The 17,610-nt window shown below is 44.0% G+C and overlaps 1 protein-coding gene across 11 annotated transcripts in view; it reads left to right on the plus strand.

Moving 5' to 3' along the window:
- Positions 1 to 17,610, plus strand: part of GAPVD1 (GTPase activating protein and VPS9 domains 1) — a 100,195-nt gene that overhangs the window by 24,478 nt on the left and 58,107 nt on the right. For all 11 annotated transcript variants that reach the window (XR_016212124.1, XR_016212126.1, XR_016212129.1 and 8 more), the window contains exons 2-7: positions 2,064 to 2,280; positions 3,824 to 4,667; positions 8,446 to 8,532; positions 10,369 to 10,503; positions 10,653 to 10,842; positions 17,037 to 17,197. Coding sequence is in view for 7 of the 11 variants with exons in the window: in XM_017350057.4 (XP_017205546.2) it covers positions 2,096 to 2,280; positions 3,824 to 4,667; positions 8,446 to 8,532; positions 10,369 to 10,503; positions 10,653 to 10,842; positions 17,037 to 17,197 (1,602 nt within the window). In the remaining 4 variants the exon portion in view is untranslated. The remainder of the gene's footprint in view (positions 1 to 2,063; positions 2,281 to 3,823; positions 4,668 to 8,445; positions 8,533 to 10,368; positions 10,504 to 10,652; positions 10,843 to 17,036; positions 17,198 to 17,610) is intronic.

Consider the following 17,610-nt stretch of genomic DNA (forward strand, 5'->3'; position numbering starts at 1 on the left):
AGTTGGCCACAACAGCTGGAGCTGGGCCGATCTGGGCTGATGTGAAACCAGGAGCTAGGAGCTTTCTTCTGGGTCTCCCACCTTGGGCAGGGCCCAAGCACTTGGGCATCTTCCACTGCTCTCCCAGGCCACAGCAGAGAGCTGGATGGGAAGTGGAGCAGCCACATGGGATGCCAGCACTGCAGGCCAGCTTTAACCTACTGCGCCACAGTGCCAGCCCCTGCTTCACTTTTTTTGTTGTTGTTGTTATTTTTTTTTGTTATTTATTTATTTATTTTTTGAAGGCAGAGTTAGAGAGACAGAGAGAAAGGTCTTCCTTCCGTTGGTTCGCCACCCAAATGGCCACTACGGCCGGCACGCTGCGCCAATCCAAAGCCAGGAGCCAGGTGCTTCTCCTGGTCTCCCATGCGGGTGCAGGGCCCAAGCACTTGGGCCATCCTCCACTGCCTTCCTGGGCCACAGCAGAGAGCTGGACTGGAAGAGGAGTGACTGGGATAGAATCTGGTGCCCCTACCGGGACTAGAACCCCGGACTGGCGCTGCAGGCGGAGGGAGGATTAGCCTGGTGAGCTGCAGCGCTGGCCTTTTGTTATTTTGATATATTTTTTTAAAGATTTACTTATTTATTTATTTATTTGAAAGGCAGAGCTACAGAGAGGTTCACTCCCCAAATGAATGCAATGGCTAGAGCTGTGCCTGTCTGAAACCAGGGGTTTCTTTTGGGTCTCCCATGTGGGTGCAGGGGCCCAAGGACTTGACCATCTTCTACTGCTCTACTGCTTTCCCAGGCCATAGCAGAGAGCTGGATTGGAAGTGGGCAGCTGGGGCTTGAACCAGCAGGTGGGATGCCGGCACTGCAGGTGGCAGCTTTACCCTCTACGCCACAGTGCTGACCCCAGAGAATAATTTTCTAAATAGAAAGTTGAACTGAGTGACCTGAATGGAATGAAGCTTTGCAGCTGTCTGGAGGAATAGGCTTCCAGCTAGGAGATCAGCAACTGCAGAGACTGAATGGGTGAGGGCTGTGCTTGGCCTGTTCAAGGGATAGCAAGGAGGCAGCTGTGGCAGGACTTCAAGAATCACGGTAGAATGGTGGGAGATAAAGTTGGAGAAGTAGCTGGGGTAGATCTTGTAGAAACTTCCCATTTCATCCTATGTGTAAAATAAAACTTTTGGATAGTTTCTAGTAGAATAAAGTCACCTAATTTAAGTTTTTTTTTTAAAGATTTATTTATTTATTTGAAAGAATTACACACAGAGAGAAGGAGAGGCAGAGAGAGAGAGAGAGAGGTCTTCCATCTGCTGGTATGCTCCCCAGTTGGCCGCAATGGCCAGAGCAGTGCTGATTTGAAGCCAGGAGCCAGGAGCTTCTTCTAGGTCTTCCATGTGGATGCAGGGGCCTAAGGACTTGCTCCATCTACTACTTTCCCGGGACATAGCAGAGAGCTGGATCAAAAGAGGAGCACCAGGACTTGAACCAGCACCCATATGGGATACGGGTACTGCAGGTGGCGACTTTACCCACTGTGCCACAGCCCCAGCCCCCTAATTTAAGTTTAAAGGTTTATTCTATGGCATGTAGAGGAACAGACTTTAGAATACAAGAAAGAAAGCAGGGACATCAGTTGGGCAGTGGTAATTACACAGGCCTCCAGATAAGAGATTGTGGTGGGCTAGTGATGGAGGGGGCAGAAGTAGTCAGATTTGAGATATATTTTGAAGATAGAATCAACAGGATATATTGTCTGTGTGGTGAGTGAGCATGGGCATAGTCAAGGGTAACTCCAGGGTTAATAAATAGACACTCAACTTACAGTGTTTACAGTGGCTAACTCCCATCAGTGGCCTTATTGGGAACTTTTTTTTTTCTTTTTGCTTATCTGCATTTACCAGTTTTTCTAGATGGAATGGGTTATGCTTCTGTAATACAAAGTACATAGATTATTTTAAAATTAGAGCTAGCAGTGATACTATATTAATTCTTCATGTGTTCTCTCACCCATTCTGATTTTTGAAAAGAATTTAAATTATATAACCTCTTAAAATTTGTCCTTTTATTTGTAGTGATTAGCCTTTGTACCTTTCCACATTTGAAGATGGTGAAGCTAGATATTCATACTCTGGCCCATCACCTCAAGCAGGAGCGCTTATATGTAAACTCTGAGAAACAGCTCATTCAGAGACTCAATGCGGATGTTCTTAAAACGGCAGAGAAGTTGTATCGCACAGCATGGATTGCAAAGCAACAGAGAATTAATTTGGATCGGCTTATCATAACTAGGTAAAGATTTTCTTTTTTTTTAACCTTTATTTCTCAAACTCAAAGCTTTATTTCACAGGTAAAGATTTTCAAGTCTTTTGTGAATTGCTATGAATGAATCTATCTCAAATAAAGTGCATAGCTTAACTCAGTAAGTTTCAAGTTTTCAACTCTGTGAATGTTTCAATGACATATTTATTGCAGAGTTACTATAAGTGGTTTATTTATTGCTCATTTTAAGTCTTCATAGGTGTCCTGTGTATAGGACAATGGTACATAATGGGTTAGATGGCTTAAATTACTAAAATTGAATCTTTGCTTATACTGTATTTAGAGTTTATTTTTTAAAGATTTATTTATTTGAAAGAATTACAGAGAGAGGGGAAGACGCAGTGAGAGAAGGATCTTCCATCCGGTGGTTCACTCCTAGAAGGCTGCAACAGCCAGGACTGGGCCTGGCCCAAGCTGGGAGCCAGGAACTTCATTTGAGTTTCCCATGTGGCCTCAGGGGTCCAAACACTTGGGCCATCTTCCACTGCTTTTCCCAGGCCACTGGCAGGGAGATGGATAGAAAGTGGAGCAGCTGGGACATGAACTGGTTCCCATATGGAATGCTGGTGTCGCAAGTGGTGGGTTTACCAGCTATGCCACAACACTGAGACCTATTTTATTTATTAACTTAAGTACTACTATAGAAATTTGTAATTTAACCATTAATATTTTTACCATACCAATTAGATTTTATTTATTTGACAGATAGAGTTAGACAGTGAGAGAGAGAGAGACAGAGAGAAAGGTCTTCCTTCCGTTGGTTCACCCCTCAAATGGCCGCTATGGCCAGAGCTACGCCGATCCGAAGCCAGGAGCTGGGTGCTTCTTCCTGGTCTCCCATGGGGATGCAGGAGCCCAAGCACTTGGGCCATCCTCCACTGCCCTCCTGGGCCACAGCAGAGAGCTGGACTGGAAGAGGAGCAACCAGGACAGAATCCAGCACCCATATGGGATGCTGGCGCCGCAGGCAGAGGATTAACCAAGTGAGCCATGGCGCTGGCCCCCAGATTTTTTTTTTTTTTTTAAAGATTTATTTATTTCCAAGAGTGACAGAGAAAGTAGGTGAGAGAGAGAGCGCGAGCTTCTGTCTGCTGGTTCACTCTCAAGTAGCCAGGTTTGAGCCAGACTGAAGCCTGGAGCCAGGAACTCCATCCTGTTCTCCTTACATGGGTGGCAGGGTCCCAAGTTTAGGTTATTTTCCACTGCCTTCCCAGACACATTAGCAGGATGCTGGATTGAAAGCAGAGTAGCCAGGACTCGAACCAACGCCCTGATATGGGATGCCATCATTCCAAGTGATAGCTTAATCTGCTCTGCCACAACACCAGCCTCACTCCTTTGTACTTCTTAGTTTTGTCTTTCTCTATTCATTCAGATGCTGTTGATCTAAAAGATTTTAGCAATTCAGAGTGATCTCTTTGCTGGACCTATAATTCACACACATTTCCATGTTTCATATATAGTTTATGTGTCATGTTATTAATATTACTATTTCTTGTCTCATTTTCTGCAGTGCTGAAGCTTCCCCTGCTGAATGTTGCCAACATGCCAAGATTTTGGAGGATACACAGTTTGTTGATGGATATAAACAGTTGGGTTTTCAGGAAACTGCTTATGGAGAGTTCTTGAGTCGATTAAGGGAAAATCCTCGTCTTATTGCCTCCTCTTTGGTTGCTGGAGAGAAGCTTAATCAGGAGAACACACAAAGTGTTATTTACACCGTTTTTACCTCCCTATATGGCAACTGCATTATGCAAGAAGATGAAAGCTACCTCCTTCAGGTTTTGCGATACTTGATTGAATTTGAACTTAAAGAAAGTGACAACCCCAGACGCCTTTTGAGGAGAGGAACTTGTGCCTTCAGCATCTTATTTAAACTTTTTTCTGAAGGACTCTTTTCTGCCAAACTTTTTCTCACAGCTACTTTACATGAGCCAATCATGCAACTGCTTGTTGAAGATGAAGATCATTTGGAAACTGATCCAAACAAGTTAATTGAGAGGTTCTCCCCATCTCAACAGGAGAAACTCTTTGGGGAGAAAGGCTCAGATAGATACAGGCAGAAGGTTCAAGAGATGGTGGAGTCTAATGAGGCCAAACTGGTAGCTTTGGTGAACAAATTTATTGGTTATCTCAAACAGAACACATACTGCTTTCCCCACAGTTTGAGGTGGATCGTGTCACAGATGTACAAAACCCTTTCCTGTGTAGATAGACTGGAAGTTGGGGAGGTCAGGGCAATGTGTACTGATCTCTTGTTGGCCTGCTTCATTTGTCCTGCAGTTGTCAACCCTGAACAGTATGGGATAATTTCTGATGCTCCAATTAATGAGGTGGCACGGTTTAACCTGATGCAGGTATGCTTTTGCTATTCGTAGTGATTGGGCATTAGGGGATGGGAACAGAAAATACGACGACAGTACTCACATGAGTATTTTTACCATTCCTTTTCTTCAGACTGTTGCTTCTTTGGACTTAAAAGCAATCATATTGAAAAATTTAAATGTAGTCCTAAAACATTTTGTGTTAGTTTTTAAATGGAATTTTCACACACTTGAATGTCTAGTTGATTAAATTTTCTACAAGTCCACCATCCCTCTTCTATAATTTCAGAATGCAGAATGAAAAACTGAGAATGACATTTATATTTCAGTTTGTAGCAAAACCTAAGCTGAACTAACATGAGGTTATTTCTAGTTGTTAGGTAGTTTTTGTGACTAAAGTTTTTTTTTGTTTGTTTGTTTGTTTGTTTGTTTTTTTTTTTTTGCAAAGGGAGGCTACCTTATGTGCTGTATATGTTGTCTTAGATAATGCACTAAATTACATTTCTAAAATCTTTGAGTTCTAAAGTGTGAAACTCTTCTAGACCTAAGAGTTTCATAAAGAGGATTTTTACATGTTTTTTGTAATCATCTGAAGTCATTTTAGTGTTTATTTAATTATTTATTTGAGAGGCAAAGTTACAGAGAGAGGGAGAGACCGAAAGGTTTTCCGTTTGCTGGTTCACTCCCCAGATGGCTGCAATGGCCGGAGGTAGGCCAGGCTAAAGCCAGGAGCCAGGAGCTTCTTCCAGGTCTCCCACGTGGGTGCAGAGGCCCAAACACTTGGGCCATCATCTACTGCTTTCCCAGGCCATCAGCAGAGAGCTGAATTGAAGGAGGAGCAGCCGGGACTAGAGCCAGTGCCCATATGGAATGTCGGCACTGCAGGTGGAGGCTTAACCTACTTCCCCACAGCGACGGCCCCTCGTTTTATTATTAGTTTGCAGAATCTCTTCATCTTATCTCCCAGAATAAAATCTTAGATGAAGCAGTTAGGTTTTTCAGAATATATTACTTCTGGATGACTTCAGAGATAAGCTTTTTTTCATTATTATTCAGGTGTTTTTTTTTTTTTTTTTTTTTTGCTTTTTCTTTATCTATCACATTGGGGTGTTTAGTAATTCACTATATAGAAATCCTTGAGGCTGGCGCCGCAGCTCACTTGGCTAGTCCTCTGCCTGCGGTGCCGGCACCCCGGGGTTCTAGTCCCGGTTGGGGCGTCGGATTCTGTCCCAGTTGCTCCTCTTCCAGTCCAGCTCTCTGCTGTGTCCCGGAAGGCAGTGGAGGATGGCCCAAGTCCTTGGGCCCTGCACCCACATGGAAGACCAGGAGGAAGCACCTGGCTCCTGGCTCAGATTGGCACAGCGCGCCGGCTGTAGCGGCCATTTGGGGAGTGAACCAATGGAAGGAAGACCTTTCTCTCTGTCTCTCTCTCTCACTGTCTAACTCTGCCTGTCAAAAAAAAAGGAAATCCTTGAAATAAAATTTTTAGTTTTTTTAATCATCTGTGAAATATTATTCTTATGACATGATGCATTTGTAGTTTTATTTTTGTTATTCTGTTAGAGATTGAATCACATATTTTCAAAATGAGTAAAAAGGAGGGTTGTCCTTGATGCTAACATAATGATGCTAACAATAATGAAGCCTGGAGCCTTCAGTCATAGTGGATTCACACTTCACTTTTGGCAGTAAAAAACTTGTTCTGTGAGTTAGTATCTACTCATAGCTGATATTCTATAGGAATTGTAGGTTTTTTGTTTTTTAAAGATTATTTATCTGAAAGGCAGAGTTACACAGAGGCAGAGGCCGAGGCAGAGAGAGAAGTCTTTCATCTGATAGTTTACTCCCCAGATTGCCTCAATGGCTGGGGCTGGGCTGATCTGAAGCCAGGAGCCAGGAGCTTCTTCTGGGTGTCCCTCGTGCAGGGGCCCAAGGACTTGGGCCATCTTCTGCTTTCCCAGGCTGTAGCAGAGAGCTGGATTGGAAGTGGAGCAGCTAGGACTCATCAAACGGGCGCCCATATGGGATGCCAGCACTGTAGGCGGCGGCCCCAAATTGTTTGCTTTTAAATCTAGGGAGAAAAATCTTTTTATTTTCTTTTAAAAGATTTACTTATTGGTTGAAAGGCAGAGATAAAAGAGAGCAGAGAGATAGAGAATGAGAGAGTGCTTCTGTCTGTTGGTTCACTCCCCAGATGTCTGCCAGAGCTGGGTCACACCAAAGCCAGGAGCTTATTTTGGGTCTCCCATGCAGGTGCAGGGGCCCAAATACTTGGGCAATCTTTAGCTGCTTTCCTAGGAGTACTAGCAGGGAGTTGGATTGGAAGTGGAGCAGCTGGGTCTTGAGCTGGTGCCTATATGGGATGCTGGCACTGCAGGCAGAAGTTTACCTTCTTTGCCACAATGCTAGCCCTTCAGAAAGAATGCTACCTCAAGTGCTTTGTGAATTCTAAAGGGAAAAGTACTTTAAATAACAACAACAAAAACTTTTTTTTTTTTTTTTATTTTTTTTGACAGGCAGAGTGGACAGTGAGAGAGACAGACAGAGAGAGAAAGGTCTTCCTTTTGCCGTTGGTTCACCCTCCAATGGCCGCCGCTGCAGCCGGCGCACCGCGCTGATCCGATGGCAGGAGCCAGGAGCCAGGTGCTTTTCCTGGTCTCCCATGGGGTGCAGGGCCCAAGCACCTGGGCCATCCTCCACTGCACTCCCTGGCCATAGCAGAGAGCTGGCCTGGAAGAGGGGCAACCGGGACAGAATCCGGCGCCCCAACCGGGACTAGAACCCGGTGTGCCGGCGCCGCAAGGTGGAGGATTAGCCTATTGAGCCACGGCGCCGGCTAACAAAAACTTTTCATTGTTACTTGAAGTGCAGAGAGAAATATAGACAGAGATTTTGCATCCTCTGTTTTGCTCCCCAAATGTCTGCAATAGTCGGGTCTGGGCTATGCTGAAATCAGGAGTGGGGAACTCAGCCTTCCATAGGTGACAAGGACCCAAGAACTCGAGCTGTCATCTCCCTTCCAGGGTACACGTTAGTGGGAGGCTGGAATTGGAATTGGATGGAAAGCTGGGAGTCAAACCTAGGCATTCTGATTTGTGATCAGGTGGCATTTTTTTTTTTTTTTTTAAGATCTATTTTGCTTTAGTTGAAAGGCAGAGTGATAGAAAAAGAGAGGCAGAGAGAGAGAGAGGGATCTCCATTCACTCCAAAGGGCTTTAACAGCCAGGTCTGGGCCAGGCCAGAGCCAAGAACTCTTATCTGGGTCTTCCACGTGGATGCCTTTCCAGGCACATTAGCAGGACTGGATCAGAGACAGAGCAGCTGGGATCCTGACAGGGGATGCTGGCGCCATACTTAATGCACTGTGCCTCAATGCTTGTCCCATGTGCCGCGTCTTAACCACTGTACAGAATGCCTGCCCCAGGAAAAGTACTTAATATTGAAGTAATTTAATAAGTGAGTCACCTTTTATAAATCAGTTTAAAAATTTCTAGCACATGAATAATGTGATACTAGCACACTTACTTAGTGTTGATATCTTAGAAGTGAAAGCAAATTTTTCTATAACTCTTAATCTATATAACTATATAATCTATAACTTTTAAATCTTTCTATAACTCTTAATCTAAAAATAGTAAAAACTGGCATAGATAAAATACCCATTTTACTGAGGACCTTGTTTTGTATGCCCAGGCAGGTGGTGAACATATTTTTATGAACCAGGTTTTTAGACTAGTACAGAAGTGCTTTTGTAGAGAAGAATTTATGGGTGTCTCTAGCTGCTATCCCCTACTGTTGCTTTGGATTGCAGGTTGGCCGCCTTCTGCAGCAGTTAGCAATGACCGGCTCAGAAGAGGGAGACCCCCGGACAAAGAGCAGCCTTGGAAAATTTGACAAAGTAAGATTGAACCCTATGTTTTGTGGACATTGCTTACAGAAAATTCTGCCAGATTCTTAGTTGAATTTGCTTAGTTGTTTATAAACTAATGTTCCTTATAATTAACTACAGTTTTGGATTAGATTTTGATGAAAGATGTCATTGAAAATCACAAATTCTTCAGTAGACTTTTTTTTTTTTTTTTTTTTTTTTGACAGGCAGAGTGGACAGTGAGAGAGAGAGAGACAGAGACAGAGAGAAAGGTCTTCCTTTGCCGTTGGTTCACCCTCCAGTGGCTGCTGGGGCCGGTGCGCTGTGGCTGGTGCACCGCGCTGATCCGATGGCGGGAGCCAGGTACTTATCCTGGTCTCCCATGGGGTGCAGGGCCCAAGCACTTGGGCCATCCTCCACTGCACTCCCTGGCCACAGCAGAGAGCTGGCCTGGAAGAGGGGCAACCAGGAAAGAATCCGGCGCCCCAACCGGGTCTAGAACCTGGAGTGCCGGCACCGCAAGGTGGAGGATTAGCCTAGTGAGCTGCGGCGCCGGCCTTTAGTAGACTATTGAGCAGGTAGCATTGTAGTAAGCATCAAAGATCTGCTAAGATTCTTTTGTTTTAAAAAGTTTGTTTTTTAAAAATTTGTGGATGTAATGAAGCAAGAATAATTGTATAATTTTAAGTATATTTCATAAATGAATATTTATGGCATTGTTCAGTTAAAGAAAAATTTAATCATATATTGAGTAGGATGTATATTAAATTTGGCTTTTTTTTTGAGAGTGTTTTTATGTGTTTATTTATTTTTTTAATTTATTTTTTGACAGAGTGGACAGTGAGAGAGAGACAGAAAGGTCTTCCTTTTTCCGTTGGTTCACCCTCCAATGGCCGCTGTGGCCGGTGCGCTGCAGCTGGCGCAGCGCGCTGATCCGATGGCAGGAGCCAGGTGCTTCTCCTGGTTTCCCATGCGGGTGCAGGGCCCAAGGACTTGGGCCATCCTCCACTGCACTCCCTGGCCACAGCAGAGAGCTGGACAGGAAGAGGAGCAACCGGGACAGAATCCGGCACCCTGACCAGGACTAGAACCTGGCGTGCCGGCACTGCAGGCGGAGGATTAGCCTATTGAGCTGCAGCGCCGGCTGTTTTTTTTTTTTTTTTTTTTAAATTAATTAATTTATTTGAGAGACAGAGTTACAGACAGAGGGAGAGTCAGAGACAGAGAGAGAGAGGTCTTCCATTCTCTGATTCATTCCCAGATGGCTACAATGCTGGAGTCTAAAACCAGGAACAAGGAGCTTCTTCTGGGTCTCCCACATCGGTGCAAGGGCCCAAGTAGTTGGGCCATCTCTCACTGCTTTTTCAGGCCATTAGCAGAGAGCTGGATCAGAAGTGGAGCATCCAGGACTTGACTGGCTCCCATATGGGCTGCTGGCGCCACAGTGCTGGCCCTCGAACTTGGCTAAAAATGAAAAGATGATACAGTGAAATTTCAATTCTCACCTCTAGTCTTTCTTTCCTCCCTGAAAGGGTCTTGAAATTATCAGTTTTCTGTGTATCATTCTAGAGGTCACATGTGTACAAGCAAAGTTCTACATATATTCTCCCACCCGGCTCCATTCCTCCCCTTTCACAAAGGGAAGCCTAGTGTATATACTGTTCTGTGTTGTTTGTTTTGTTTACCAGTATGTCTTGCAGATTATTCTATGACAATATATAAGAGTTTACTTTTTTTTTTTTAAATGTTGGGCTTAGAGTAATTCTCAAGAAGTTAATACTTTTGTGTTTTTTTATCCACCTTAAAAACTTTATTCCAGGATTTTCAAGGGTGATATTTCACTGTGGTCATTTCCTGTTTTGACAGAGCTGTGTTGCTGCTTTCCTTGATGTTGTGATTGGGGGCCGTGCAGTGGAGACCCCTCCGATGTCCGCCGTTAATCCTCTGGAAGGGTTAAGCAGAACTGTGGTTTATATAACCTACAGTCAACTTGTTACTCTGGTAAAGGCTTCTTCGTTGATAGAATTTGCTCATAAGTCATTTAGCTAAGCGTGAGCAGTCACAGATGAGTATATTGTGTAAGAAATATATATTGTATTTGAAAAATTGATTTTAGAAGCTAAAGTAAAAATTGATTTTACTTTTGCCAGGTGAATTTTATGAAGAGTGTGATGTCTGGAGATCAACTGAGAGAAGATAGAATGGCTCTTGACAATTTATTGGCAAACCTACCCCAGGCCAAACCAGGAAAAAGCAGCAGTTTAGAAATGACGCCCTACAATACTCCTCAGCTGTCTCCAGCAACCACTCCAGCCAATAAAAAGAACCGATTACCTATAGGTAAAGAGAATTTCTCACATTGGGGCTCTTCCTTAAAGTTGATATTTTTTAGTCTTTGTTATTGTTCTGTATTTTGGATTATTGTTTTAAATACTTGGAAAAGTCTTTTCATGTTTATTGCTAGTATTTCAATTTTTAAAAATTACACCAGATTGAGCCGGCGCCGTGGCTCAATAGGCTAATCCTCCACCTTGCGGCGCCGGCACACCGGGTTCTAGTCCCGGTCGGGGCGCCGGATTCTGTCCCGGTTGCCCCTCTTCCAGGCCAGCTCTCTGCTATGGCCAGGGAGTGCAGTGGAGGATGGCCCAGGTGCTTGGGCCCTGCACCCCATGGGAGACCAGGAAAAGCACCTGGCTCCTGGCTCCTGCCAGGATCAGCGCGGTGCGCCGGCTGCAGCGGCGGCCATTGGAGGGTGAACCAGCGGCAAAGGAAGACCTTTCTCTCTCTGTCTCTCTCTCTCACTGTCCACTCTGCCTGTCAAAAAAAAAAAAAAAAAAAAAAAAAAATTACACCAGATCGATGAAAGTGTATCAGTAGACTTTATCTAAACACATTTTTCATAATTAATTGAAATTATGCCAACTACAGTATACTTTAAATTTAAGCATTTTTTCCTTAAGAAAATGTTGAAAATGTTATTTGTCATAGTTAATTTTTGAATTATGTAATCCTCTCCTTTTCTAAAGTTCTAAATAATAAATGTAGCAGTCTAATAAAGTAGAAAATAATAATTACTGTGTTTTCATTGTTTTATTAGTAATTAGTAGCAACTGAGCTAAGATATCTTAATACTATAAAATAAAGAAAAAGTTTCATTTTGTCAAGTTTAGTCATTTAAGAATTATGTCTGACCTTTATCTGCTTAGTAACTGTTATCTGTCCATACATACACAAAATTAATTGAGCACGTGCCATGTACCAGACATTGGGTAAGGACTTTATAAATGCTGTTTCATTTAGTCCACACAAAAACTCTCTGAAGGTATAATCAGTATTTTATACTTGAGGTGCTGTTAGACACTGGGGTTACAGAGAACATGGGACATACCCTCATGCTCAGGTTACTTGCTCATAGTCTAGTTGAAGAGAACAAGAAGAGACCAGTACCCTTTGTCCTATCTATTCTGATGGAGATAAGCATGGACTTATGGAGATTCTTAACTTAGCCAAATGATGAGGGTTTCAGGAGAAGATTGTGGAGAAAGTGAAATGAAAGATTTTCCATTCACTGGTTCACTCCCCAGATGACTGCAATGGCTGGAGCTGGGTCAGACTGAAGCCAAGAGACAGGAGCTTCTTCTGGGTCTCCCACGTGGGTGCAGGGGCCCAGCACTTGGGCTGTCCTCTACTGCTTTCCCAGGCACACAAGCAGGAAGCTGGATCAGAAGTGGAGCAGCCAGGACTCGAACCAGAGCCCATATGGGATGGTGGTGCTTCATGTGGCTTCACTGTGGCTGTGCCACAGTGCCAGCTCCAGAACCTGTATTTTCTCTTGAAGGGGAAATGAAAGCTGACAGAGTGAACAAGATGAGGAAAAGTGTGTAGGCCATGGGAGCAGGCATATTTTAGTGTCAGCTTAGTAATGAGGAACTAAGCAGCACTTCATGATCATAAATAGCTTGTTATAATTTATAAAGAATGGGATTTTATTTTTAAATTTCCATGAGCTAATTTGTTAAGAACTGTTGGTTTCTTTCTTTCTTTCTTTATTTTTTTTCTTTAAGATTTATTTATTTATTTATTTATTTGAAAGGCAGAGTTACAGAGAAGCAGAGGCAGAGAGAAAGAGAGAGACCTTCCATTTGCTGGTTCACTCCCCAAGTGGCCAGAATAGCCAGGGCTGGGCAGAGCCAAAGCCAGGAACCTGGAACTTCTGGGTCTCCCATGCGGGTGCAGGGTCCCAGTGGCTTGGGCCATCTTTTACTGCTTTCCCAGGCCATAGCAGAGGGTTGGATCAGAAGTGGAGCAGCCAGGACTGGAACCGGCACCCATATGGGATTCAGGTACTGCAGGCAACAGCTCTACCTGTTGCACCACAGCGCTGGCCCCAAGAACTGTCAGTTTCCTCAAATTAATCTATTGTACATTTAATGTAATATGGAATTGCATCATCAACAGGAATGTGATGTCATATTCTTCAAGTCTTTGGCCGGCCTTCCTTCCTTCCTTCCTTCCTTCCTTCCTTCCTTCCTTCCTTCCTTCCTTCCTTCCTTCCTATGTTGATTTGAAAGGCAGAGTTACAGAGAAAGGAGAGACAGGAGAGATCTTTCATCCACTGGTTCATTCTTCAAATGGCCACCACAGCCTACGCTGAAGCCAGGAACCAGGAGCTTCATCTGGGTCTCCTCTGTGGGTACAGAGATCCAAGGACTTGGGTCGTCCTCCACTGCTTTCCCAGGCACATTAGACTCCCATATGGGATGCTGATGTAGCAGTGGGCAGCTCAGTCTACCCACCACAAAGCTGGCCCCACGTTGTTGGCTTTCTTCATCAACCCAAAATGTCAGTGTTCATGATTAAAAATAGAAGAAAAATGAAACATAGAGCTTAGTGATTTTTAATATTGTGGACTATATATGCTTTGTTAACATGAAGAGTTAAATGATTTTTGGTAGCTCAGCTATTTTATTTTTCCATTGTTCTCTGCTATACACTAAATATTTCATTTCCTATCATCCAAAGGTATTATTAAATATGGATCTAGTGGAAAGTAAATTTCAAATGGTTTCCAAGTATTTTTTTTTTGACAGGCAAAGTGGACAGTGAGAGAGAGACAGAGAGAAAGGTCTTCCTTTGCCGTTGGTTCACCCTCCAATGGCCACCGCAGCCGGTGTGCTGTGGCCGGCGCACCGCGCTGATCCGATGGCAGGAGCCAGGTACTTATCCTGGTCTCCCGTGGGGTGCAGGGCCCAAGTACTTGGGCCATCCTCCACTGCACTCCCTGGCCACAGCAGAGAGCTGGCCTGGAAGAGGGGCAACCGGGACAGAATCCGGTGCCCCGACCGGGACTAGAATCCGGTGTGCCGGCGCCGCAAGGTGGAGGATTAGCCTAGTGAGCCGCGGCGCCGGCCCCAAGTATTGTTTTATATAGTCACGAGACCTGGTCATTGCATTTATTTTGTATCTTGTACTATGTGTCCATTGTTCAGAGGGTTGATTTTCTTTTTGTTTAATGTTTTCGCAACCCAGGACAGCAGTTAGCAGCCATCACTCCTGGGATTCCTTAGCCACTAATCTCACTGCTCATATCACACCTAGTAGCCCCATTTAGTGGGTAGTAGGCTTTTTTTTTTTCTAATTAAAGATCTATTTATTTATTTGAGATGCAGAGTTACAGACAGAGTGAGGGAGAGAGAGGTCTTTGATTCGCTGGTTCACTCCCCCAATGGCCACAGCAGCCAGAGCTGGGCTGATCTGAAACTGGAAGCCAGGAGCTTCTTCCATGTCTCCTGTGTGGGTACAGGGGCCCAAGCACTTGGGCCACTTGCCAGTGCTTTCCCAGGCCATTAGCAGAGAGCTGGACCAGAAGTGGAGTAGCCGGGACTTGAATGGCATCCAAATGGGATACTGGCACTGCAGGCAGAGGCTTTACCTACTATGCCGCAGCACCAGCCCCTAGGCTGTTCTTATACAACTTTTACTTAAGAAGTAAAGCGTGCTCCATATGTTTGTCTCTTTTGCTGTTTATAGATTGCTACATGAGGCTGGTGCCGCGGCTCACTAGGCTAATCCTCTACCTGTGGCGCTGGCACCCGGGTTCTAGTTCTGGTTGGGGCGCCAGATTCTGTCCCGGTTACTCCTCTTCCAGTCCAGCTCTCTGCTGGCCCGGGAGTGCAGTGGAGGATGGCCCAAGTCCTTGGGCCCTGCACCCACATGGGAAACCAGGAGGAAGCACCTGGCTCCTGGCTTTGGATCTGCGCAGCACACCGGCCGTAGTGGCCATTTGTGGGGTGAACCAACGGAAGGAAGACCTTTCTCTCTGTCTCTCTCTCACTGTCTAACTCTGCCTGTCAAAAAAAAAAAAAAAAAAGATTGCTACATGAAATTTGATTACTTGTATTTTTATAAATTATAGAGTTTATTAATACTGATAGACCTGTTCGTGGAGTTGTGCTTTAGTTCATTAAAATAATTGAGTAAAAAAACTGAGAGCCAGCTAATAGAGATGTGAGTGGGGCCTATTTTAGACTTTTGGAAATGGGTATGTGTTCTGAATTTTCAGACAAAGGTAATTTATCTGCAGCATTGTAAAGAAAAGATGATTTGTATATCTGCCTCTTTCTGTCATCAAGGAGGTCAGCTTTCACTCAAAGTAAAATTGAAAGATTTTTGTTACTATAGAATGCTTTTGCTTCCTATTTTTTATTTCCCACTGCAAGAATTTCTACTCAGTATTCTGTTTGCATTTGGATTTTCATGCTTCTGAAAGAAAATAGAAACTTTTCCCAGAAGATACTCAGAGAAACTGTTACAAACTATCTATATTGTTCAGTGACCAAAAGTTCTTGAAAAAGCTATAGGGTGGATTCTTTTATTAAAAAGAAAAAATATTACTTGTTTACTTATAGATGGGGGAAGCACCTTTACTAATTAAGAATGTATTAACAAAACAGAAAGGGCCTCATTTAAAAAAAAGTTTTATTTATTTTATTTGAAAGGCAGAGTGACAGGGAGAAAAAGAGAGGTCTTCCATTTGCTGGTTCACTCCCCAGATGGCCAAGCCCAGCTAGCCTAGGCTGACACCAGGAGCCAGGAGCTCCGTCTGGGTCGCCAACATGGGTGGTAGGCACTGAAGTACTTGGACCATCATCTGGTGCCTCCCAGGATGCACAGTAGCAGGAAGCTGAATTGGAACTGGAGATGAGACCCCGTCCCAGGCACTTTGATAAGGGATGTGGCCATCTCAATCAGCGGCTTACCCTGTTATGTCCCAATGCCTGTCCCAGGACTTCATATTTTATTTTTTTCACTTTTTTAAAGTTTTATTTATTTGAAAGGCAAAGTGACAGAAAAGTTTTTGTCCACAGTTCACTCCCACATTTCTAGGCATATTAGCAGGAAGCTGGATCAGAAGCAGAGCAGCTGGGGCTGAAATGGGCAGTCCAAAATGGAATGCCAGTGTCCCAAGTGGTGGCTTAACCCGCTGTGCTATAATGCTTGTCCCAAAATCTCATATTTTAAACATTAGGAAAACTTCCCTTTTGTATTTTTGGAAAGAAGTTTATTCATTTCAGGGGAGAGAATATGCTTTAAAAAAAAAAAAAGATTTATTTAATTATTTGAGAGGCGGAGTTAGAGAGAGGGAGAGAGACAGAGAGAAAGACCTTCCATCCTCTGGCTCGCTGCCCAGATGACTGCAGTGGCTGGAGCTACACCAGTCTGGAGCTAGGAGCTAGGAGCTAGGAGCTTCTGGGTCTCTAACCAGGTGCAGGGTCCCCAGGACTTAGGCCATCTTCTACTTCTTTTCCGAGGCCATAGCAGAGAGCTGAATTGGAAGTAGAGCAACTGGGACCAGAACCAATGCCCAAATGGGATGCCAGCACTGCAGGCAGTGGCTTTACCCGCTACGTTACAGCGCTGGCACCTGGAAAATGTGCTTTTAAAAACTTAGTCTGGGAGCAGGCATTATGGCCCTGTAGGTTACACTGCAGCTTCCAATGCCCACATCTCATATCAGAGTACTGATTTGAGTCCTGGAAACTCAACTTCCAATATAGCTTCCTGCTAATGAGCCCAGGAAGGCAGCAGGTGATGGATGGCCCAAGTGCTTGGGTTCCTGCCACCTATGTGGAAAACCTGGATGGAGTTGATGGTTCTTAGCCTCGGCCTGGCCGAGAATATGCTGCTGCTGCATTTGGGTAGGGAACTAGTGGATGGCCATCTTCCGCTGCTTGCCCACATACATTAGCAGGGAGCTGGATTGGAAGCGGCATAGCGATGACTTGAGCTGGCACCCATATGGGGCACTAGCAACATAGGCAGCAGCTTTACTCACTACACCACAGTACCGGCTCTGTTATCAGTTTTGAAAGAGATTGAGTTTCTGGTTCGGTTTTTTTCTTACTCATATTTTCACCACTGATTTTTTTCATGCTTGCATAAATCTACACTAATGGAAAATACATTTCTGTATTTAGAGTACTATTTTTATCATTTTCTTTCTGTAAATTATTTTATTTGCAATTTTTTATTAGCTACTCGGAGCAGAAGCCGTACTAATATGCTAATGGACCTACATATGGACCATGAAGGATCATCTCAGGAAACTATCCCGGAGGTACAACCAGAAGAGGTGTTGGTCATTTCCTTAGGGACAGGTCCCCAGCTTACTCCAGGAATGATGTCAGAAAACGAGGTATGAGTCTACTGGTGCGTGTAACTTACAGCCATAATTATTAAGAAATCTATATTGTTTTCTTTAAATTAGTGATCTTTTGCTTCTGCATTTGCTATGTTTGCTTCTATATTTGTGTCTTAGTTCGATCAAGGCAGGTTTGATATCTCGTGAGGGTCTGTTTCCTGGCTCCTAGATGATACTTTCTTGTTGTGTCCTCACATGGTACAAGGGGCAAGCAAGCTTGCTTGTGCCTATTTTATAAGACCACGAATCCCATCCATGAGGGCCCTAACCAATGACCTAATCCTCTATCCAGAGACCCTACCTCCAAATACTATATCATCTTGGTGATTAGGATTTCAACACTTGAATTTTGGGGGAACACAGTCATACCATAGAAAGGCATTTAATGCATAATCTTCATTATATTC

The sequence above is a fragment of the Oryctolagus cuniculus genome, chromosome 1 (genome assembly GCF_051225735.1).
Source record: "Oryctolagus cuniculus isolate XC-2025 breed Fujian yellow rabbit chromosome 1, ASM5122573v1, whole genome shotgun sequence".
In the NCBI taxonomy this organism is placed as follows: Eukaryota; Metazoa; Chordata; class Mammalia; order Lagomorpha; family Leporidae; genus Oryctolagus; species Oryctolagus cuniculus.